At 40.6% G+C, this 23,933-nt stretch overlaps 2 protein-coding genes across 2 annotated transcripts; both read right to left on the reverse strand.

The window, feature by feature from the left end:
• Positions 1–42: 42 nt before the first annotated feature.
• Positions 43–15,017, reverse strand: LOC132989280 (CTTNBP2 N-terminal-like protein). Its single transcript, XM_061056799.1, has 5 exons — positions 14,896–15,017; positions 12,857–12,964; positions 4,556–4,807; positions 3,909–4,016; positions 43–2,588 (listed from the first exon to the last, which is right to left on the reverse strand). Exons 1-5 carry the CDS (start codon positions 14,899–14,901, stop codon positions 1,287–1,289), a joined length of 1,776 nt encoding a protein of 591 aa, XP_060912782.1. The 5' UTR covers positions 14,902–15,017; the 3' UTR covers positions 43–1,286.
• Positions 15,018–16,696: 1,679 nt separating this feature from the next.
• LOC132989299 (cytochrome P450 3A40-like) lies at positions 16,697–23,062 on the reverse strand. Its single transcript, XM_061056832.1, has 13 exons — positions 22,907–23,062; positions 21,268–21,361; positions 20,914–20,966; positions 20,720–20,819; positions 20,519–20,632; positions 20,208–20,296; positions 19,901–20,049; positions 19,679–19,806; positions 19,513–19,591; positions 18,730–18,890; positions 18,396–18,622; positions 18,152–18,314; positions 16,697–18,061 (listed from the first exon to the last, which is right to left on the reverse strand). The coding sequence occupies exons 1-13, from the start codon at positions 22,975–22,977 to the stop codon at positions 17,960–17,962; spliced, it is 1,530 nt and encodes a 509-aa protein (XP_060912815.1). The 5' UTR covers positions 22,978–23,062; the 3' UTR covers positions 16,697–17,959.
• Positions 23,063–23,933: the final 871 nt, after the last annotated feature.

A 23,933-nucleotide genomic window follows, 5' to 3' on the forward strand; every position in this document is an offset into this window, starting at 1 on the left:
TTGCTAGGCTGTTACTTCAACACAAAACCTCACAGATAACGATTCAAAGGGTTGCCAAAGATCTGATTTCATTGAAAAAGGTTGACAAACAGAACTTTAAGGCATAGACAGTTTATTTGAAATCGCATTAGATGGTGCAGGGGTTCATGGTTCATATTTACTAGAGACAGCTGAGGGAAAATGCCCTTCAGAAATACAGTGTATAAATCTACACATACTTGGCTAAAATAAATACTTTGGATCAAGTATTAGTTTTAATGCCAAAAAAACATAAAACAAACTTCTGATCGGTGGACATAGTACAATAAAAAAAGATTCAACAAACATTAGAAACAACAGCTGCAGTAGCAAGATTTACAACCCTATCATGGGCATGAATGGAATAACTTGAAGACTTGTATTATAATCCTTCTTGGTTTGGGAGAAGCAGAAATGAACTTTCCCTGAAAAACATTGAACATCGTCAATATAAAGTATTTTAATTTGTAGCACTATACGGTGTCCCTTTTTAAGAGAAGATTCAGTGTATTCATGACAAGTGTAATGGAAAGAAAAACAGCACATGCATGGCTTCATTCATAGAAAATCAACTTCCAATTCCATATAAACTATTTACATTATCATATTGTTTGAAAGGACCATCTCCAGAATAAATTTATTGGAAAAAAGTGAAAAACATGTTGAAAAACGACACTTTTTCTTTTGTTAAATGGTGAAAGCTACATATTTGCTATACTCTACATGTGACATGTAAAAACTAGCTCTTTAATTTCGCTTCTGACCTAAATCTTTTATGTGATCTAGCAGGACCGACAATTTGAGCATTAAGTGAAAGTAAAAGGAGTTTTATACGATGAAATATGATCAATTCTTACCTCATAGCCGAACAGCACTTATGCTGAGCTCTTTTTTTTTTTTTAACTGTATATGATTTCCAATCATCCTTAATATAGTGTTCAGTGAAAAACAAAATAAATAGACTTAGACTTAACAAATAATTCAGACGAAACAGTAAAGACTAAAAATATGAAATCATACTTTGACAAACTGTAATTTACTATATTATGATCAAAACAGTTATTTTCCGATTGTTTTTTTGGGTTCTGGTATAGATGAAGCTGGGTTTCAACAAACTCTTAAATCCATTAGTTTGGACCCTTCCGACTTTAAAGTGTCTAATCTTCTGTTTATGAGCTTTACGAAGTGCCTTAAAGGCTGGTCAGATTAAATATGACTGTTGATTTTGGCCTGACACGATGTAGGAGATAGTGTGCATGATCTGGCTGTTAGCTGCTAGAAGATAAAAGCAGGTCTGGCTCCTTGTTCCCTTCTTGCCCAGTGTTGCTGTGCCCACAGTTCCCCGTCAGCTCTGGGAAGAGGCTGCTCCGAGAAGAGTGACTCGGAGAGCCTGGTGTGGGACTCATGCCTGGCTTCTTGGGAGGGATCGGAGGAGGATGGGTTTTCTCTGAGCGAGGAGTGAGGGGGGAGCGGATGCCCGGAGACAAAGGCCCTGAAGATGGCGACCTCCCTCCTGGAGGAGTTGCCGCTACATTACGGTAGTCTGTGCCAAATGGGGAGCTGCTGATTGGTGCAAGCTTGACACCCGCCTGCTGGCTGGTGAAGCGGGACAGCACCTGAGTGACTGTGTTGCGCGCCAGCTGCTTGGCTGTGCTGTGCTCTGCTGGGGGAAGGACGGAGGAGGAGGTGGTGGTGGTTGGGGAGAGGTCCCTGGGGGAAAGGGGGCCACCGTGCAGCTGCTGCTCCATCTCGGCCTGACTCTGGAACTTGTGCCTGGCGGCCTGGAAACGCTGGTTGACTCCGACCTGGTAGGAGGACTGATGGAAGCCGGGGCTACCCAGACGCTTGGCAAGAACAGGGGAGGAGATGGGTGAGGAAGAGAGGGAAGAGGAGGCTGTGCTGGACGGAGAGGGAGGATGAGGGTGAAGATGAGGGTGAAGAGGGGAATGCAAGTGCACTCCTCCCCCATTTTCCACAACTGCTCCATTTTCTGCCCCTTTCCCTTCCAGCTCTGTCTCTTTCTGAGTGTGAAAGCCGTTGACCTTTGACACTGATGCAGATTTAGTCGCTTTCTTTCCATCTGTCTCAGTCGGAACGGAGTTAGACACCACCATCACCTTGGAAACTGACTCTGTCACTTCTGCCACAGCCTCCTTTACCTCTTCCTTACATCCTCCAGTCTCAGCCAACCTCTTCCTCAGCTCCTCCAGCTGCTTCTCGAGCTCCCTACTCCTCTCCTCCTCTTTGCTGATCCTGGCCGTCAGCTGATCTCTTTCTGTGTTAAACTCGGCCAGCTGCCTCTCAGACTTGGCCTCCAGCTGGGCAGCCCTGCTCTTCTCTTCCTGAAGGACGTCCCGGAGCTTCTCCAAGGCGGAGGTCTGTTCTTGGAGTGAGGTGCGAAGCTGGGAGACCTTCTGGGTCTCCTCCTGAGCCAGGCTGCTGGCCTTCTTTAGCTCCAGAGTGAGAGATGAGGACAGCTGCTGCTGCTGACAGAGTGACTCCTCCACCTGGCTCACTGCCTGTACTTGCTCGTCTTCTAACCTCCGCACCGTGGTACGCTCTACTTCCAACTAAAAAGAGAAAGAGACAGTTGCAAGAGTCAAGGCAAGGCAGCATTTCCAGGTTTGACCACAAGGAGGCAAGAGAACACTATTTTCATACCCTAGATTCAGCAGGACTAGACATTTTCCTTTTTATCAATCATCCAACTGTTCTCCACATTTGTTTTTGTTATTGCCATAGAACATTTAGATTTGTTTTTTGTAATTAAATCCTTTCAACTGTGAACTATAGCTGAATATTGCTGAATAAGCCGGAACTGATGATGCTTTTTCTCCTTTTTTTCTGCCTTTTTGGATCTATTAAGAAACAGTCTATTAAAGTGTTCTATCTTTTGCTAATAACATTTCATAAAGTGTCTCTAGTGACTTCATTATTTGATTCAATTTGCCAAATTTTATGCTTTATTAAAATAAAAAAAGGCCCACTTAGACAGCAAGAACCATAGAGATTGAAAATGGCTGAAGGCAACCAATTACGGTACTTTATCCTTTTCAACTGTTTGGTCCCTATCAAGACGTCAGCTTAGAAATACATTGCTGCTGATTTTAGAAAAGTTACAAAAGTTTGTGTTTATTCAGCGTTGAAGGGGGGAAAAAAAGCAGTTGTTCGTTCTGTGAGAGAACAATTGGCTTGCTTGGCATGTTTATGGAAAGTTCATTACAGCGTGAGGTCATCAGAAGGTGACTGCTGCTTAAAGGCTTTGATGAGTAACAGAGGGAAACATGAGGTGATGAAATACAATGTAGTGTGTATGATTACAGTACAACAACAACAAAAAGAAACCACACACAACACTGTCGGGAAGGCGTGAGGAAGACCAGGAGACACTCAGGAAGCCTTTCTTACATAAGGCCCCAGGGTGAACTTTGTAAAGTCGCTGATCGTGTGCTCACAGTGTGTGTGTGTGTGTGTGTGTGTGTGTGTGTGTGTGTGTGTGTGTGTGTGTGTGTGTGCGCGTGAGCTGACCTTGCATTAGACATGGACATCCATTATCTCAGGTTTCCTGGGGCCATAAAGCCCCGTGGCTTCTGGACGACTAAACAATGGCCTCTTCCTCCTCTGTTTCCTATGGAACAGTCCTGAGCCTATGTGTGTCTGTACTCTAACAGGGCAAGCCCACCTCCATCCCACTGAGTTACACAATAGAATAACACTGATGTTTCCCTGCTCAGGCACTGAGGTTTTAAAAACAAGATACCACTGAGAAGAAAGACAAAAGATGTGTGCTTTTTTTTTAATCAGGAAGTTCAAATTGTGAGCACCAATTTGGCTCACATGTTGTCATCTTTACCAATCCTAAACATATTTTACCAAACATGTAATCATACCTGTTGTAGCAGTTTCTCTTTTTCTATCTGCAGCTTGAAGGTGAAGTCATCACTGTGTGCAGAGTCCTGGGCATGACGTCTTTTCTCCTCCTCCAGATCAGCTATCATCTATCAAACATACAGCCTTATGAAACATTTATTGGACATTGTTCCTTCTCAGACAAGCTTATTACGCTCCTTTGATTTATTTTTTCTTTATTTATAAGAAGTTTCCTGCCACACACAGTGCTGCGGTGAAACTTCTCCCCTGACAAATCAGCCTCCATAGCAGAACCTCCTCTTCATTCCAAGGTTTTGTCAGTTTCATTAACTCAGAAAAGTTCCCCCTGAAAAGTGTTTATGGCTTCCATAAACTTTCAGACATTGAGCTGTGATAAAGCCCCCATATCAGCCTTTTAGGCCCTGGGTGGGACCGCTGTCTTGTTTGCCTAGCTCCCAAAAAGCTGGGTCTACAGGAAAAACATGGAGACAAATAGACACACACACACACACACACACACGCACATTTACACACACAACAAGCCTATTGTGCAAGTGGGAGCCCCAGTGTGAGACTGTTTGAAGCCTGAACATGCAAATCTAAAATGCAGACGTGTGAGCTGGCGAACACACTGTATGTGAGGGACATTGTGTGAATTGTGTCTCACCCTCCTGTGTCGATTCTCAGCGGCAGCCAACTGTCCCATCATCCTTTCCTGCATCCTCTTACAGTGAGCCATGACCAGCTTAAGGACAGCCAGGGGGTTGGTGGTCACCGCACGGCCCTGCAGGTGTGTGTGTTGGTGGGTGAGGGTGTCTTGGCGCTCCTCTGACTCACTGTCCCGCTGCAGGGCCAGGAATGGATCGCTGAGGTCATACTGGCCGTAACGCTCTTGGACGAAGGCGTCTCTGTGCTGAGCCTGATGGAAACACACACACCAAAAAAAAAAAAATGCATGATGAGTTTTTGACCCGTGTGTATAACACTTGCTTTGCTCAATTTAAATGATGTCTCCTAAAAATGTGATAAAATGAGTGTAAGAAAAGCAAGAAGTGACTTTGTAGAAATAAATGTTATAGGCATGCCCACCAACATCTACAAACAGACAGTGTGTGTGTGTGTGTGTGTGTGTGTGTGTGTGTGTGTGTGTGTGTGTGTGTGTGTGTGTGTGTGTGTGTGTGTGTGTGTGTGTGTGTGTGTGTGTGTGTGTGTGTGTGTGTGTGTGTGTGTGTGTGTGTTCAGGAAATCTGCATGGAGTCATGTTTTTGTCAGTGTGAGCATAAGCAGATGGTCTTCCCCCTAAACCAAAACACAAAGAGGTGAGGCACGGCTGTCCCACCCCCACAAGGGGCAGATGTTAACTGCTCCCCAGGGATTCAGGGGTGAAGGACTGGGCCACGAAATCTCACACATACACAGTTTCGTCTAATAAAGAGGTAGGTAAGATTATACCTAAACATTAAACACAATAATTGAATCAGGGGGAAAAAAGGTTTTGGGTGAATGAAATGGTGCGAGAGAGTAAACTTATAGAAACTATCCAAGAGAAAAAAAGACACAAGAAGAAAAGTGAAAGGGCGATCAGGCCTTGTTGACCTCCCTGCGGGTCACCCTGAGAGATCATCAGGAGGTCTCATTAACTACATGCACAGAGCAGGTTGGAGTTCCAGAGGCATGCAGGGTCAGCTGGCAGTGCTAGTGATGTCCGCACATGCCATAGAGTTCTCTCCACGTGCCTTTCGGGACACCCGTCACTGTGTCTCCCCACGCAGTCCTCATCAGACACCCTGCTTCTCATGGCTCCCCTCGCCCCCCCCCCCCCCCCCCCCCCCTCTCTGCCCGAACATGCACGGCAAAGCATTCCTCTGCCACTTCATCATCAACATTTCTCAGAAAAATGCCTCTTTCTACTTCCGCCTCTCTGTCAGCCTCTTTTTTTCTCACACTCTCGCAAATACACACTCACACACAAACCCTGAGGGCATCAGTAAGGAGGCTGCATTTGAGGCCTGCACAAAGAATGTGACCCTCAGTGAGGAGATTACAGGACTCCAACAAAGACACTGTCTCAATGCCTTCAGTCTCGTGCATTGTCTCCATGGCTGGCATGTTAGGCTTGGTTGTGCAAGAGTGGGTACAAGTGTGTGTGTGTGTGTGTGTGTGTAGCATTTTGTGTCTCTTTTATCCTTTATTATTTAAATATAAATGTGCATGTGTGTGTAAGCCATTGTGCGTGTGTTTACCTGTGGCTGTGAGCCTGTGTTTTTGTGCCAGGCTTTAGAGTAAAGCTGTAAAGCTCCTTCGTCTAGCGGGAGACAAATCTGCAGCTTCCTGAGGTAAATAACAGTTTAAAGAGATCATTAAGGGCCGGGCTGAGATTGGATTTTGTTTGTGTGTGTGTGTGTGTGTGTGTGTGTGTGTGTGTGTGTGTGTGTGTGTGTAGAAGTCCAAGCTTAGGGTCTGATCTCCCAGGCTTTTCTCAGGATAGTTCTGATCATAATGACAGAGTGCGCTTTTCTTCATGAGAGGGCACACCAAGCAAACCATCTCTAAAACAAACTCTCTCATTTCTGACCTGAAATGTAAGGAAATGTTCCCACAAATAACTTTGGTTGGCTATTTATTCAAATGTTTTGGTCCAATACTTAACAATCATTCATTTTGTTTTTTAATTGGCATGAAATAATTAAGAATTTCCCTCCAAAATGATACAAAATTGTAGCCATAAGCAAATGGGTGTGCTGCAGCTTGTTCTATTTTCCTCTGTTGCATTCCTGCAGCTGTAACAAGGTGTGAAAGACAACCCGATGTTTTTCACCTGGAATAGTCTCTGTCAGTCAGTTACCCACAGCCTAAGGGCACAATCACGTCCTTGTGAGAGCTGAAAAGAGCCAGGGAGTCTGGTTTCCTCACTGAGCCTCACACAATTACGTTGGGAGCCAGCATAGACAAAATTGCATCTCTGAATGGTATTGAGTGTGGATCTCCGGTTACAAATTCACAGTTTAGCCCTTAATCTAATTCCCATGGAAGATAGCGGATGAAAGACAAATTCTAATTTCTACATATGCGGGCACATATCTGTATGCATAGGCATCTATCAGCCTGCAGCTGGCACATGTGTACCCCACTGTGTGCACCATGCTGCATAAGGTCCTTAGCATAACTGGCTGTCTCCGGGGTAACATCTCAAATCCAGAAGCTTTGCAGTAGGGGGTTATGGGAAAAGTATGCATTCCTCTTTTTAGAGGCTGCTTGCCAGAGGAACCGTAGACACCCAGAAGACAAAAGGACAGCATGACCAAACCTGTCAGATATGAAAAGCTTCTTTCAAGAAACTAAAATGTCTTCAGAAAACAGGAGGGCAGAAGACAATGATGCTCCAACATTTCACTTTTGGTACAACAACCACAAAAAAACGGACATCTGATGCTGGTGGTATTTATCTCGTCTGCTTTTCAAAACAAATAAAATGTAGTTTAACATGTCAGCTGCAGACTCTACTGTTGGATGATGCTGCTTATCAGGTTTATGCATGTGGCTTTAGTGGTTTCTTGAATGAGGAAGCAAGACTTAACTTATGCAGTTTTTTTTTTTACTCCTCTGGGATTGTTACTACTCTGCTCTACTTGATAATGAAGAAAGAAATAGAGTGCAATGACCACTTGTCAGCCATGTTGAATAACAGGCCTTGGCAGGTGAAAGGTATCAATCCACTGACCGTCAGATCTGGTTTAACAGAGCTGCTGAAGCTGCAAACTCCATTGGACACAAAGGACTGACCCATTTTGTTGGTACTTGGTCATTAGGGCATTAAGAAATGACTGAACAGTCTAACATGGACATTCCGACCAAATGGGAAGTGGAAACAAGACACATTGTTCATATGTGGCTATGAAAATTATATGTGGCTTGAAATGAGTTAACGTTTAATGAAGTCCTCATAAGAGAAAATGTAGTCCTGTTACATCTATGAGACACAAGAAATAGTCAAATAAACACCATTAGGAGTAAAAAAAAAAAACGTCTCCAATACGTCTTTGCCCACACTTATCACTTACTTACACCTTGCCTTAGTTTGTCCAAACACTTTAATAGAGTTTGTTGTTTGTCTGGTGCTGGGGACTAATGAAGCAAAGCTAGGCTAAGAAATCGAGAACACAATCATTAGCTCAACAGGGCAGGATATGACTGAGTTAACTGTGGAGAAGCATCATTACAAATGTAGGAAGGATTTATTGATTGTTTTGTTTATCACTAATTGGCAGAATATTGTTAAACAAGCTAAAAGACAACTATACTTACAATTAAACATTAGCCTATTCTGTAGTTTTAGCTAATGTGCTATAGCAAACAACACACATCTACAAGAGAGAGAGCAATGAATTGGCGTTCATTTGACACATTTATCAGCAATATTGACTCTAATGTTTACTCTGGTTTTGTCTCTAGGCTACTGAAGGGAAAAATGTCTGTCTTAAGCAAGATTTGGAGTTTCTTTTCTGGTCGTTTTTATGTGTCTGAATGTTCTTATGTTCAGGTTTGGAGTTTCTTTTTTGGTCGTTTTTATGTGTCTGAATGTTCTTATGTTCAGGCTGCTTTGACATTGTTCATTCCTGTAAATGATTTATTAAAGTATGAATCATCATCAGCTTTCTTCAAAGGCTAACAGAGATCTAGTTTTTGCTTAGCAGTTAGCGTTCAATAGGTTCATTGGGGCTCAGTTTTTACTTATTGTCCATTTTCCCCAGACAATATACCTAGGTTAAACGGACTAGTTTTTCCTAAAGCAGTCCCACTAGAATAACCACTGAAAAAACGGTCTGCAGAGTCAAAGAAAAACATTGGTAAAATGGGACGCTGAGTGAAGGATTAACTATTATTGCAGGACAAAAGCTTGTGAAAAGATTTTGTCAACATCCCCCAATGGTTGATATAAGAGGGTTCAAACGATGAGGGTTGAAGAATGGACTTGTTTGGGGGTATTTGACCCAGTGACATGAGTTGGTTTAAGAGACAGAGAGAGAGAGAGATGAGATTTTAAGTGTTCATGCTTTCTGAAGAGTAAACTAAGGTGTGTGCTTAAGGCTTAAACTGTATTCTCCACACCTCCACCCACACATTAACCACAGATTGCACTGAGATCACTGGGAAGAAGCCAAACAAAACCTCACCTTGCTGTATGGGCCATGCTGGGAGACAACTTCCACGTAATGTTTAACTGTCTCGGACGCAATTGTTAGTGGTTAGTGATGAAACATGCTCTCACCCTTTGGACGGACAATAACTAGTCATTACGTAGAACAAGGATGTGCTCTGATGTTTTTCAAAACTTGGTCAGAAATTTAACTGAATCAATTCATTGACCTTGACATAAACTTCAATGTGGAAGAGGTAATTGTTCTTATCTCTATGGCTGTTGCGTTTGTCTGACCAAGCCTCCTCTATCAGTGTTTTATTGGTGGTAGTTAAATACACTCCTGTTCAGCGCAAATACCAGGTAGAGGTGGAGTTCTTTGCCATTTAAAAAAATCTATCTTTCTATTTGGGAATAGTACGAGTAAGAGAGGCTGCCGTAGAAGGGGGCAAACAACAGCCACACCATGTTGCTCTCATGGACTAATCATTGCTGTCTTGCCTTGCCTTGCCATGAGTGAAATAAGGTAGCGTCAGGTACTTTGATGTCATCTGAACATTTTCAGGTCAGGGAGCTTTACTCTTGCAGGCCTCAGGCTCAGGCGTTTGATATTAAAGCACTGAACTGTCTGACATCATGAGGCCAATGTGCATCATCAGTGTTATGTTAGGTATTACTTCACTTTTAAGTGCACTCTCGGTATTGTTTATGCTCTATTTTGTATTGGTGATCTCGACAACATGTCCAAATTGGGCAGTTTCCATTCTTGTAGAGTAACAGAATATACAATGTTATCTGAACAAAACACTCTGACCAGGCCCTATTGTTTTTACAGAGTCAGGAAAACACGTCAGTCTGCAAAAATAGACAAAGCATTTAAGGATTACAGGACATGACATCATGTTAAAAAGCAAAACAGGGCATACTGGGCATAGCTGCAACTTTTTAACCACAAAAAGTTAAAGGCACTGTCAAACAGCAGTATTTTTCCATAGACCTTTTTAAATCTTCCATAACACAAATTAGTTCCCATCACTTCACTTTGTGAAAAAAAAAGTTTAGAAAAGAATCAAGAAGGACTTCCTTGTCCTTGTCCCATACTATAGGTATGTTTTCTTCTATCTTCTACTGGCATTCAAAAAATGTCTACTCAATGCAGCTGAATACCATTTATGCCTGACATAGAAAAGATAATAATAGCTGTGTTCCAGTGTAGGTATAGACAATCATCAACTCAAATGTTTTCTCTTCCTGGTGTTGTTTTTAGGAATGTTTCCTAGTAACTGCTATCTCTGCCTTAAAGGAAGAGAGCCAAAAACAACACAATCAAGAGTCTGTAGAGGCAAGTCGCAAAGGTGACGCCGGCTTGTCAGTGAGTCAGCAAACACTGATTGAGTTCCAAGTTTTCGGGTAAGGAAAGGGTTAAAAAAAAGAAAGACTGAATGCAGTTGTCCCGAGCAATCTACAGGCATCCCAAGTGCTCAATGATGAAAAAAGTTAGAAAGGAGTGAGGAGCTTTCTTACCTTCCTCAACCGTCCACACACACACACACACACACACACACACACACACACACACACACACACACACACACACACACACACACACACACACACACACACACACACACACACACACACACACACACACACACACACACACACACACACACACACACACACACACACACACACACACACACACACACACACACACACACACACACACACACACACACACACACACACACACACACACACACACACACACACACACACACACACACACACACACACACACACACACACACACACACACACACACACACACACACACACACACACACTTATATTGGACAAATGAGTCTGCTATCAAACCCTGACACTCCTCTCTGCAGCAACATGTCCACATGCAATTTTCCACAGTCAGTAAAAATGGTGTACCGGTCCCCAGTGGGGGCAAGGGAAGTCAGTGATTTGAGCCTACAACTCAGTACATCCTCTCTGCAATAAACACTGAAGTCTCTAAGTGGCCCACCAGGGACCACCGGAGTGTGTATGAGTGAGCGAGTGGGCAGAGAGGACATGGGTCATGGTCAGACATGAAAGACCCCCCGTAATGTGGCTGTATGTGAGGAAGGAGAAGGAGGAAAAACAGGATAGCGGAACAAGTACAGACAAAAAGGCAACTGTACATTTCATTTAAAGGGGATGACTGTGTGCGTTTGTGTGATGAATTTGGGATCAAACTCTGCATGCGTCAGATGTGGATCGCTGCCATTTGAGCTTGTGTGGTTTGATCGGTTCGCCCTCAAGCCCTGGCACTAAAATTCTCTCATGAATACGGCCTCATTTTCTTACTAGATAAAATTCACTATCAAGGCCTGTTCATCACACCAAAACAATCATGGCTGCTTCTGGTGCTCATTACAACCTCAGCCACTGCTTCAGACAATGAGTCAGGCTGCCTCATGGAGCAGCTGCTGTGGTAATGACTGTGTGAAGCAGCCAGGGGTATGGAGACAGAAAATCAGACGAGACAAAGCACCATGGGAGAAGAGAAGCAGCTATTGCACTCAGAAGTGCTTGAATGAGCCTAACTGTGTAAAAAAAAAACCTTCTTCTTATGTTCATATTGCACTGCCTTTTGGAGTTCCCCTGAACTACAGTAATTGTTTGGATTTGGAGGTATCCTTAAAATGATCATATTGAAAAGAAAAAACGTATGCACATACTCTTGATCTGCATCACCAATTTATCAGAAAAATCTCAACGTTTCAGTCCCTCTGATCCTGATGCCGAGCAAGAATAGTGTGCAGGATTTTTTTTCTTTTCAATGTGATAGTTTAATGTTCTACGCGCCTATACTTCATGAGACAGTTGGATGTGCGAACACTTCCTTTAAATCCTTAAAATTATAAAATGTAGATTACTTATCCTGCACTTAGTGCACTCACTCGTTTTCCCTCTTATATTTATGTCCCACTCTCATGACAACTGAAACACTGAAATTTGTGTTTTAATTCAGAGTTTTTGGCTACTTTTAAACAAATCCATATCTGTGCCCATCCCTTCCAATTTTCCATTTTAGTTAAGAACACATACAAATGCAGAGTCAAGTAGCACTCCACTTGCTTTTTTTACTGGACCTTTAAAGATGGCCTGGTCATCCTCGTAGGCTATGTTTTATGTTCAACTCACAGTTGGAGAGCCAACAAAATCTTAGAAAGGTTTGAAGTAGGAGGAAAGGTACGGCATAGCAACCAAAGTTCTCCTCTCTGCTGAACATCAACTGAGTTTCTTTTCCTTTATTTGAAAGAAATGGTCAAAAAAGACTCATGTAAGACACACCAGGTTTGATCTGCAGACTGACAAACTTAGTTTTAGTCACAACTTGTACATCCAGGCCTGAACAAGTGCTGAAATCAAAGATAAGAAAAAGCAAACCAACAGAACTAGAGTCTGATTCAGACGGGTCTGATGAGCAATGTTTGTTTTCTAGTGGAAGTAAAGGCCTGGGAAACCAGAATGACTCCTGTGCCATTGTTTTTGCTTGCTCTGTTTCCTGATTACACATCCCCTCCCTTTTAGCTCACATTCTTTTTTAGGCTGTAGCGCTGGAGCAGGTTAATTTATCTGTCTAAGGCAGTCTAAAGCAGCGACAAAACAAACAGGAAAAGAACAAGTTTTGATGAATAGGTTACTAGAGTGGCTATATTTTTTTTTTTCAGCTATAATAACATGTCCATCCTCTGGAATGTATGTTGATGATGATGATGTCCTGCACTGTGAAGTCCATAGGCGTATCTTTAAGTGTCCAGTGTTACTCACCCTGAGGGCATGTATGACCACATCCTGAGCCTCCAGCTCGCCCTCCAAAATACTAAGGAGAGTCAACAGCTCTGCCCTGCTTAGAGCCTCCACATTCATCTTCTCATCCTAGGGAGACAAAGGGAGAATTAGAGAAATTTTCCTCCAGTTTAAGAAACAAATGAACTAAATCTACTGAGTCAGGAATTCATAATATTGTGAGATTTTGGAGAAAATTTATTTGAAGTGCTTAAAGCTGGTTTGTCTGAGAGCATTTGTCAGTTTCAGGCACAGAGCCCCTATATGATGGGACTGTGGGCCCTCACTTGGTCGTGCTCAGGACTATAAACAGGAAGTCATTAGCATATCTGCATGTTAAGATGCTGAGGGACCGAGGACAGCTGTCTTCTCTATCTTTGTCTTCTCTTTCTAGTTTCAACTGTCCGACGTGAACGTGCAGCCAGTTTGCTCCAAGTACCAACGTAAAAATGTAGCTGTTTGTACGCAGTGTTAAGGTATCCCATGATTCATAAGCTAGGTCAAGTCATAAAGAATCAAGAAATAACACGTTTCACAGTGTGGAGTGACAGTATGAAGTCACTCCAGCTTTTGTTTAAGTGTGTTAATCGTGTGCTTGAAGGTTACTTTGTAGCCATGCAAAGTCAGGAAAAAGGGGGCTTGTTCTGGTTTTTACTTGAATTTGTCACTTGTGTGTAATAAAAGCTAAACCAGTCCTCACTTTAAACAAACCTCTCTTCACCTCCTCACTGTCGGTGAAGGTTAAATCACTCTCGTGTGGATTACTTTCTTGCAGAAGTATCCAAATGCCTCTGTGCATTCTGTGGCGCACCACACATTCAAAGCAAAGCAACACAGTGTCAATCAGGAGCACTAACTTGACACGTATTGTGAGGGTGGTTTCCAGTCCTGCACCCCACACACACGCGCGCACACACACACACACACACACACACACACACACACACACACACACACACACGCTGTGATAAAAGTTTAATTATTAGTCTGTGTCTGGATTTTTGGCTGTCAATGCAGGCCAAACTTGTTATGTGTCACCAGATATCTGTAAAAACATACCATGGAAAATCAGTTCAGCATTCCAGGGATGCCCACACCATGGGAATCATCACTCAAGAGTAAATTCCCAGAATCCCACTGGATTTGGTTCATTCAGTTTAGCTTTTAAAATACTGCTACTGAAATAATCTTAACAGTCTTGTCCTGAGGGGTATTCACATATAAAGCAAAATAAACTCAATTTTCACTCAGCACAGAAGCATTGAACAGCTAATTTGAGAGCACTAATATATATGGTAAGTGTCAGAAATATGTGATTCAGTGTTTCCTTCTGCTTGTCTACTTGCTCTCTCAATTTCTCATCACAGCCATGTCTTTCAGTTAGCAAACAAAGCCTCGGTTAAACTTTACTCAGCCTCATTCAGCCTATGTACTGAACGTGCAGGACAGGCTTCTCAGTGTTTTCAAAGCAGTAAATGTTCGCAGTGGTTGCTGAGGAACAGCCGAGGATCCACCTGCCGTCCTGGGCCTTTGTCTGACACAAGGGACTGTTATTATTTTCCGTGAAGGCAACATTTAGGCCAGAACAAGTGGTACAGGCATACAATAACACCACTTTAGCTATTATTTGTATAGATTGCCTGGTGCGATTATTTTAAAATCAATACTGCATCAATAATAGTGAAGTACACACACCCATTAGCCTGTAAATTAACTCAACGTAAGACCCCTGGATAGCACAAATTGCTATAATCATCATAAAAACATTTGATAATTTAAGATTGCATTGATTTTTTTCCAAACAGAAATTCCACGTTTGGTCTTTTACAGACTTTAAAGTTCAACTTAATATTAAATGGCAAGCCCCCCAACATTTCGAGCCAATATATGGGTTGGGTGGCAGAACTGTCTATGGACTTTCGCATTTCGCTTCCTTTCTATAAAGACGTACCAAATTGGAGATGGAACTTCTAGAGGCTGCAAGCAAATGTTCCCCGCAACCTTTTCCTGTAAAAACATACCTTCATACGCTCTTTTCCAGCCGCATTAATTGTTCTCAAAGTCCAAAAATGAGGCTTCACAGCAGCATGAATCAAAGCAGCCCACTGTCAGAGGCGCCCTCTCGCTCTAGGCGAGTGTGAACAACAGACGTTCAGTGACGAAGCCGCCAGCCAATCACTGTGGCGCAGAGTAGCAATCTGACCAATGGCTGGTTGGCTTTTCGGTGAGGGCGGGGATAAGGGGCGTTCCCGGATCTATGAGATAAACCCCTTTGTTTAGGACGTCCAGTGTGGATTTCTTGCCGATTTCTGCACATTTGTGTCCAAGCTTGAATTTGAATCAATATGCACTGAGGATAGGCCTACTTTTAGAATATGTTAATTAGTTCTATATGTATATAGATTTTTTTTTTAAATCTTTTTAATTTGTAATGTAATGCACTCAAGACTGAGTTTTGTGAGCTGAAAGCCCCCCAAAAAAAATCTATAAAAAAATAAATACGAAATATGCGTGGATACAAACGACAGTCTACTTAAACGTGCACTGCCACTGGCACGTCACAAGATATATCTATAATCAAGGTAAAATCTGAAAACCCTGTTTGGACTTGCATAGTCTAGTCTCACGTGGTGTTTTAACTCCCCTTAATGGCCAAATGACAGTATCGCTACTCTTGTGTCGACTAGCAGCAGAACAAGCAGGCATGACATACGTATCTAATGCATGGTTGACTCATCAGGTTTTGCAGCTTAATTATGAAATAATTCTATTTAATGGACTTAACTGGAATTTTAATAAAGTGAAATGTATATTTGGCATCAATGATTTTAGGTAGAGTTCAGTCAGCACACCAGACAAGGATTAGAATTGTGAGGTTAGTGTTTTTATCTGACAATTTGAGAGTGTTAGGTCATGGTGGGATTCATCAGCCCCTCTAAACAATATCCTGACATTTAAAAGTAGGCCAGTTATTCAGTGAAGTAGAATAGAGAGTGGTTAGGCATTGAATAGTCTAATCTATGTTCTTTACCTCTCCTTTTGTTCCTCTCCTATTGCTTTTTATAAACCCATGTGTTGTTGAAACATAGAAGCAGAAACCAGATCGACAAGATGTTTAAGGATCTGCTCCAGACTGTGCTCAGTCTTTGTTGCTGAGAGATTAAAAAAAGAATCTTCACATCAGCAGTCCATTCTCACAATGCAACAGTGCATGTTTTCCTCACATACATCAAACTGTTCTAATAACTTGCACAAGTATTATCTTTTGGCCCAATCCAGTACAAGTCATTCTGTATGTTAAGAGTGATTTGTCTTGTTCCCATGGAGTTACCATGATGATGAGTTACATTTTAAATACCTGTAATAAGCATCACAACAACGCGGGAACAATTTATCTGTTCAACACATTTAATTTATTGTGTAAATAATGATAGGCATTTATATTTGTGACTAAGTCAAATCTGTCTTGTTTAAAATTTGTATTTTGTAAATGTTATTCAAGCTGAATTTCTAAATTACCCTATATTGTATTACAAATGGATTTTATTGTAAATACTGGGACATTTTATGGATGTAGTATTACTTCGTTAGGGTGTAAAAACATTAACTAAATTATACATTGTTGGGTCATTACCTTGTCAACATTGAATCATTCAGTATGGATTATAACCTCTTTAAGATTTTCAAAAGTTGACACTATTATTTACTTGAAGTGCAGGTTATTACATTATGTATGGCTGAAGTGGCAATCTATAACCAAAAAAGGCCACTGGAGGGAACTTTCCAACTCATCGTGGAGAAAAAAGGATGTTAGTTGTGGAATATGTTCGAACTCTTTAATGGTAATAATCAATCATCTTAAAAACAACTACAAAATACAGGTGTATATACTGCATTGACAAGCTCATAATTATATTAACAAGAAAAAAAACACTAAACACATGAGGACCCAAATCACACAGTCACACACGCATGGTTGAAGAACTGCTTCCTCTGATTCCCTGTTCCCATTCACACATGACTCCCTTTTTCTTGCCGCCATTTGCTGTGATTTACGCCTTTGCCCAGGTGACATAACATCAGCAAGCAATCCTAACATGCAGTATTTACCCGACTTACACACCTTATAGGACACAATAAATTGCAGACAACAATGGCTAAAGTCGACACCTGTCGTCAAACTGTGACAAAACATAATAAACATATGACAAATATAAAAACAAGAATCTTAATTATGCAAAGAAAACAAAGGTCTAAATGAGATGTGATTCTGAGCATAGCAGATACAGATATTACCGTATGTCAAAAAAAAAAACTATGGTGTTTGTATGAATCAAATGTTGGTTAAAAGGCCAGGAAGAGCAAGAACGAGTTTATCTACTGTTGGTCTGCTTGTATAACCTCCTGAGTCCCACCCATTCAGCTGCACTCCATACCTTTTGAAATGTGGAGCAAAGAGCACAGCCAACCAGATCACATTACATCATGGTACCAAACCAATTTTAACAGTTAAAATGTGCACATTTAGTGGTTAAATATCACAATTTAATTGTGTAGTGCATGTTTGAAAAGGACTCAGAACAGTTTTAGTGTAGGCTTTTGGTATATTTTAATATTAAAAAATATCACAAAAGTTAATAAAAATGGTATGGTCCTTTAAAATACATGTATTTATATGTGTCAGTGAATGAGACAAAATGTGTGTTTTTTCTTTAGTGAAACCAAACCTTAGGAGCCAAGTCGTTGACCCAACTCCAGTTCCTTATACTGTATTAATTTACTGTAGATTAAATACTGTTATTGCTATTTAACAGCATGCACGTTTTGCACATGAGTTCTGTCCTATCTGAATCCAGTTTGATTGTTTTTCAATTATACTGTTAAGCTGTTGAGGACATTGTTAAATATAAAAGGTAACTTGAGATCTGTTAATAAAGCCAGGTCTATTGATTTCAATCCAGGATAAATAACTAATAATAATTATAATAGAACAATTATGCACAGATTAGAAGAATATACCTTTCTATGGACAAGCAGCAAAGTGCTTGAAGCATAATGAGTGTTGCCAGGTCCTGTATATCAAAGTTAGCTTGAGGAAGAATCGGCTGCAGTTGATCTTGGCTCCAGCTTCAATTTGATTGGATTCTTGGGTGTAGTAAATCCGTCAACTCCCAGCTCCAATGGAACCTGGAAAAACAAAAAATCAGAAGCTCTATCAAAGCTCAGAACTATAAATTGCTAATTTTAAGACCACAAATATAACAAATGTCTCCTCACATCCGTCTCCTTGCATGTGACAAAGCTGAAGTCCTGCAGGATCTCCACCATGGCCAACTTCATCATCACGAGGGCAAATCGCATTCCAATACAGTTTCTTGGCCCTGCTCCAAAGGGTAGGAAGGTATATGGATCGATGTTGTCTTTGTTCTCTTTGCTGAACCTGAAAAAGATAAAACGTTAGCCAAACTACTAAATTCTGGTTTAATCTGACATTAACCTGCTATGAATCCAGCATTTATACCTTTCAGGGTTGAATGTGTCCGGCTCAGGCCACAGAGTAGGGTCACGGTGGAGCGTGTACACTGGTATCATGACGGTAGTTCCTTTGGGAATGGTCATACCGTTCACTTCAACAGAGGCCTTTGCCATCCGCTCTAAACGGTTAGCAATGGGGTAGAGCCTCATTGACTCGTTTAACACCATGTCCAGGTATTCCATCTGCATAAGGGCCTCATAGGTTGGTTTACCCTGGAGGAAGGTGCAGTACAAAAGTCATTATTAGTTTGCAGCACCAAACCAGCGGTTGATAAAAAACAAAATTTGTTAAAACAAAAAATGTATCTAGCGACAGGAACCTTATTTGGGAAGGTGTCATCAATCTCCTCTTGAAGTCTCTTTTGGATCTGAGGATTGGTTGCCAGGTTGTAGGATAAGAATCCCAATGAGCTGCTGCTGGTTTCATAGCCAGCAAAGATGAATATCATAGCCTGAGCGAGGATCTCATTATCAGTCAACCCTGCAACACAAACACACCACAATTAAACAATTATGACAATCATGATCAAAGTTGAAAAAAACAACAACCTTGAACTTATTGTCTGGAATGGCTAATAAGTTAATAAGCTTGTGATTAAATATCTGACTGGGTTGTCACTCGATTGTGACTCGAGCTAGAAAAGATGGTGATTGCAGTGGAACAATGTCAGAGTTTACCTACACCATCAACCGAGAAACAGTTTCATGATACATATGAAAAAATTAAAAACACCTTTCAGGAGTTGTTCATGTGAGTCAATAACTACAAGACACAAAAACTGCTATAAACTGCCCTTAGATTAACAGATTTAACCAAAACTTGCTGTATTTTTTACCCTTTTTTTTTTGCCCCAAGAAAAGAGCATGTATCTAAAATGTTAGAAAAGTATGTCTTACTTCCTTTGAAGCTACAATTTAGAAACACTGGTGATTGGTAGTAGGACAAATATTGTTTAATGCAAACACTATGACACAATGTTCCTCAAATGAAAAACAATAGCCTTTGTCTTTAGGAAGATCCAAGATATCTTGATAGAGGTCCTTAAGCAATGACTGAATTAAATTGTGGAGCTTTAATTCCTCTCTGCTGTCTCTGTCTCTACCTTTTTTTTCAGAGCCCGTGTCCTCCTTGTTCTCAGAAACTTGTGCATCTACCATCAGCTGCATAAAGTCCACACGGTTCTGTAAGACAAGGAAAGTAAGTTATTTAATTTTGATTGTCCAACCTGTGTTCTTGGAAAAGGTTCAGAGAAATATCAAATGTTTTACTTTGTGCTCATTCTTGTTGCGGTCTAATTTGATCGTCTTTAGGAAGGTGTAGAAGAACTCCAACACTGAAGCAGGGAATAAAGACATATTCATCTTCTCAAAAATTGGCCCCAAGAATGGAAACAGAACTGAAATAAAAAGGAATAGAAAAGATTACGCTTTTTAACAGCTCAATAGAAAAGAAACACGGACCTTGTGGTTACGGCATGAAGGACGACATACCCAAAAGTACAAGCAATGGGTTCAGAAAGTTGAACTTGACCATTTTCTTAATGTTCGCTACAAACGGGTCGGAGGGACGGTTGATTGAATCAATGTCCACACTGAAGGCAGTGCTGGTCACAACATCCATGCTGTAAGGTCCAAATACTCTGGAAAAAATGAAACCACATTATTCCAATGGAGTCATTCTGGAATAAAAAACAAGCACCAAGAAAAAAGTTAAATCAACCACATTCTTTGTGCTCAGAAATGTTTCAGCAACTAAACATTACAGATACAGCACCAAGAGAAAGAGAACATTACGTACTCTTTGACTTCTATGACTTCATCTGCCTCGACTTTCTTGTGAAGACTCTTGAGCAGGTTACTTGAGTGATGCGTCATTATCTTGTACATCTGCCTCAAAGTGAAAAAACATCAAAACCATCAAGCGTTAACAGTCAGTAAGGATCTACATGTTTGAGTGCACATATGAGAGAAGCGTTTTAGTTTTTATTCTTTGCTTCTGTTGTCTTTGCTGTTGTTGCATTATCTTTACTTAATTGTCATTATCTTATTGTATTACCATGTCACATTTTAATTTATGCAACAAAAAAAAAACTACAACAACGAATTAACCTCTTTCAGTCGACCGCTGGTGAATGATGGAGACAGTACACTTCGAATCCTCCTCCACTCCTCATCTTCTACTACTGATACAGCGTCACGTAAGGGTCCATTTAGGCCAAAATCCTAAACACACACACACACAATACATTCTTTATATTGTGCTCATCAAATTGGTATTTGGAAAATTAAATGTAAATGTTTCCTCTTTACCCGTCTGTTGGTGAAGACTGAATAACACTCCTTGACAAGGACTGTTTTGATCATAGCAGCGTCCATTATAGCCAACAAAGGCTGCCTGCCATCGTAGCATCTTGAAATGTAAAAGCAAATATTCCGTTCAAGCCATGCCTGGGCCATTACATGTATATCAGTTTTATTAATCAGTGTAACTCCCCAAAACGTACCCCCACACTTTTCCATATTTCTTATAGCAGTCTGTGTCAAAATTGTGGATGCCCTGAGGAATAAAATAAAAAAAAACATTAGAAGAAGATGATATACTTAATAATACCGCGAGGGAAAATTCAATGGTACCCTCTGTTGTTGAACATGCTACACACATATGCTGAAATACACACACATGCACAAACAGGATCATATGGACATGCACTAATGGAAGGTGTTCAGAGTGAGAGGGCTGCCCACAGCTAACGCTCCTGAGTTGGTAGTCCCTACAGACTGAGCTACTGCCGCCCCATTATCAGTTAAGGAAGCACTGTGATACCACTAGTACAAATCAGGAAACAAATATGTCTCACCTTTCTGTACTCCAAAAACGTTCCAATAAAGGGCAGAGGTTTGGGTCCAGGGATGCCTAATTTCTTGAAAAAGCCATATGGGGCATATCCATATCTGAGGATTCAAAGTAGGAAGAAAACCAAGAACAAATCATGTTATTACAAGAGCTATTGCTCAATCATCTCAAGTTATTAAATTAAATTACAATATTCTTCCTTTGAGTAGACTATTTTATATTGCATATTGTTATAAAAAGTGTACTTTTTTTTTTTTTTTTTTTTACAAAGACTGTAAACCTGTGTTGTGATTATTCCATTTTGCAAAATGCAAATCATTTTTAGAAGACTATTGAACCATTAATGGGGTACTGCCTAACATGGTAAAACTGGTATGTCATGACATAATTAAAGCACTTAAAAATGATTATAGCACCCAACAATGTCCACTCTGATTTGCATCCAGTTGGGTTAAACTGCCCTGCTATAATCACAGTCATGGTCCAAATGTATGGCTGTGATTTGACTGCACTTCTTACTCAATTAACATAAGATGACATGTTGAAATGCCTGCTGTGTAGAGGGTCTACTGAGATTGCCTGAAGAATTTAAAATCTTGAGCCACATCTGCGCTTTGTAAGTCCCACTATTAGCCTTATCAAAGTGTCTGTAAAACTTGTTTTAATGGGAAGGTCTATGGTCCCCTCCCAGGTGATTGTAATTAGTGTTGCTGAATGATCTCCTGTATGGTCATGCACATAGAACACAGGACAGACAACATCTTGATTTTCCTGTTAGCTCTTTGTTTCACTGTACACTACAGATTACATTATTTTTCAACATTTAACCTTAACAAAGACAATGGGGCCTTTAAATCCACCCTACTGAAAGTATCAGTTAAACACAAAGCCTCTACACACCCTGATTACACACCCTGATTACACATCGTTTTTAAAGCCTGTCTTATCCATTGACTTGATTGACCTCTTCTCAGTAATGTCTTGTAAGGCTGAAAATACTGACTGACATCTCTGCCTCTTTTCTGGAATATTTTCTGAACCTCTAAGGGTGGGATACTGTTTATGTATCACAACCTTCATTTCAGACTTTTACTTTGTAGTAGTTGTTGGATCATGAAAGGTGAAACTTCAAGAACAAGAAAGGTGGATGACACCTTTGAAAATATTTACAGAATAATAATGTTTTACGTGAATATAAGATGCTCTTTCATTATGTTTTTGAAAATCATAAATAGAATCATCCAGCAATTGCCAAACACTTCATTGCATGTGTAGTCTAGTCCAGTACTATGACCATGTTTGGCCACCACCTGAATTGTTGTTCCATTGATTATGTAACTGGAGTAACTGGAGTAACTGGAGTAGCTGTTATCACCAACATTCAGTGGATATCAGCTACATCTCTTTAAAAACAGGTTATTCTTTCTAGGCAGAACAGTGTCAAAGACATTTCGGCTCGCTGCTTTGGGTCAGGTGACAGTCCCCAGAAAGTGTATAACAATTACTGAAGTTTGGTTTCGATTTCCCCAGTAAAGTGAATCTAAACTTCCATTATTTTCGCTGTTTTTCTTGAATGTCGTCGTATGATTGTGAACTTTATCTCTAAGCATTTGAAAAGAAAGAGGACATAACTTCATACTTACACTCCGATGAGAGTAATGACAAACGCTATTAAAGTCCAGGTCTCGATGGAGAAGTCCGGAATGAAGCCCATCTTTCCTCCAATGCACACAACAGTGAACTCTTACTCACTTCCCACTTCGGAGTTATTCAGCTGTGCTGATGGGCGGTCCCACAAACCAGGAAAACATGCAAGTTATGCAATCGGTCAACGCTGGTCCAGTCCAGAATACTTGGACTTTTGTGTTCGTCTCGTAAGGTGTTTATCGTGGTTGAAAAATGTTTATTCATTTTTTTTTTTTGTATTATTAGCCTATTATTTTTTTTATTTATAATTTTTGATTTCACGTTATAACATTGATGAGTGAATATCAATGGCCCTAGCTACACCAAGAGCCTCAAAGAGTTCACCTTAGTGAAGTTTAAAGTTTTTATTTTATTATTGTCATACAAACATATGCCCAGCCCATATGGGCTTACATGACCATAAATTAAAGACGTTCCAGGATCAGACTGCATAGTTGATCTGTTCATTGCCATGGAACAGATAAAGAATGCAAAAATAAGATCTATTTATTATTAACACTTATAATTACAAAAAAGATTTGTCGTCTTTTCCAAGCTTTTGAGACACATTTAGCAAGCTTAAACACATCAAACTTAAACAGCCATTCCAGTTTTTGCACATCTGCCCACCCCAATATCTCAGGTTTTTGACGAGCTACTTCATGAAACAATAATTGTCTTAAGTCCCCATATTTTTTACAATGCAAAAGAAAATGGGACTTATTTTCCACTTCATCCAAATCACACATTGTCATGATTTGGTTTTGTATTTGAGTTTCCCTGTTTGATTTTGAAGTAAGTTTTTGTTTGCCCTTTCGTTTAAATAAATATTTGTATTTTTTCATTCTGCACTTGGGTCCAGTTCATGATTTTCCACAACCTTGACACACATCTCACAAAGTCTGTTTTCCTCTAATATTTTTGAATTACAAACCTCGATGGCTAGAGGGAGAATACCAGATCTTAACTGAGCGACCATACATT

Source organism: Labrus mixtus, chromosome 15, assembly GCF_963584025.1.
Source record: "Labrus mixtus chromosome 15, fLabMix1.1, whole genome shotgun sequence".
Taxonomy (NCBI): domain Eukaryota; kingdom Metazoa; phylum Chordata; class Actinopteri; order Labriformes; family Labridae; genus Labrus; species Labrus mixtus.

Bases quoted from the DNA above. Each gene is read 5' to 3' on its own strand.
- LOC132989280 (XM_061056799.1), bottom strand. The intron at 4,808-12,856 runs GTGAGTAACACT...TGTTTCCATCAG, and splicing joins TGGTCATACATGCCCTCAGG to GCTCAGCACAGAGACGCCTT. The intron at 4,017-4,555 runs GTGAGACACAAT...TATGTTTGATAG, and splicing joins CTGAGAATCGACACAGGAGG to ATGATAGCTGATCTGGAGGA.
- LOC132989299 (XM_061056832.1), bottom strand. From the start codon at position 22,977: ATGGGCTTCATTCCGGACTTCTCCATCGAGACCTGGACTTTAATAGCG. The intron at 21,362-22,906 runs GTAAGTATGAAG...TTGAATCCTCAG, and splicing joins GTCATTACTCTCATCGGAGT to ATATGGATATGCCCCATATG. The intron at 19,592-19,678 runs GTAAAACATTTG...CTTGTCTTACAG, and splicing joins GCAACAAGAATGAGCACAAA to AACCGTGTGGACTTTATGCA.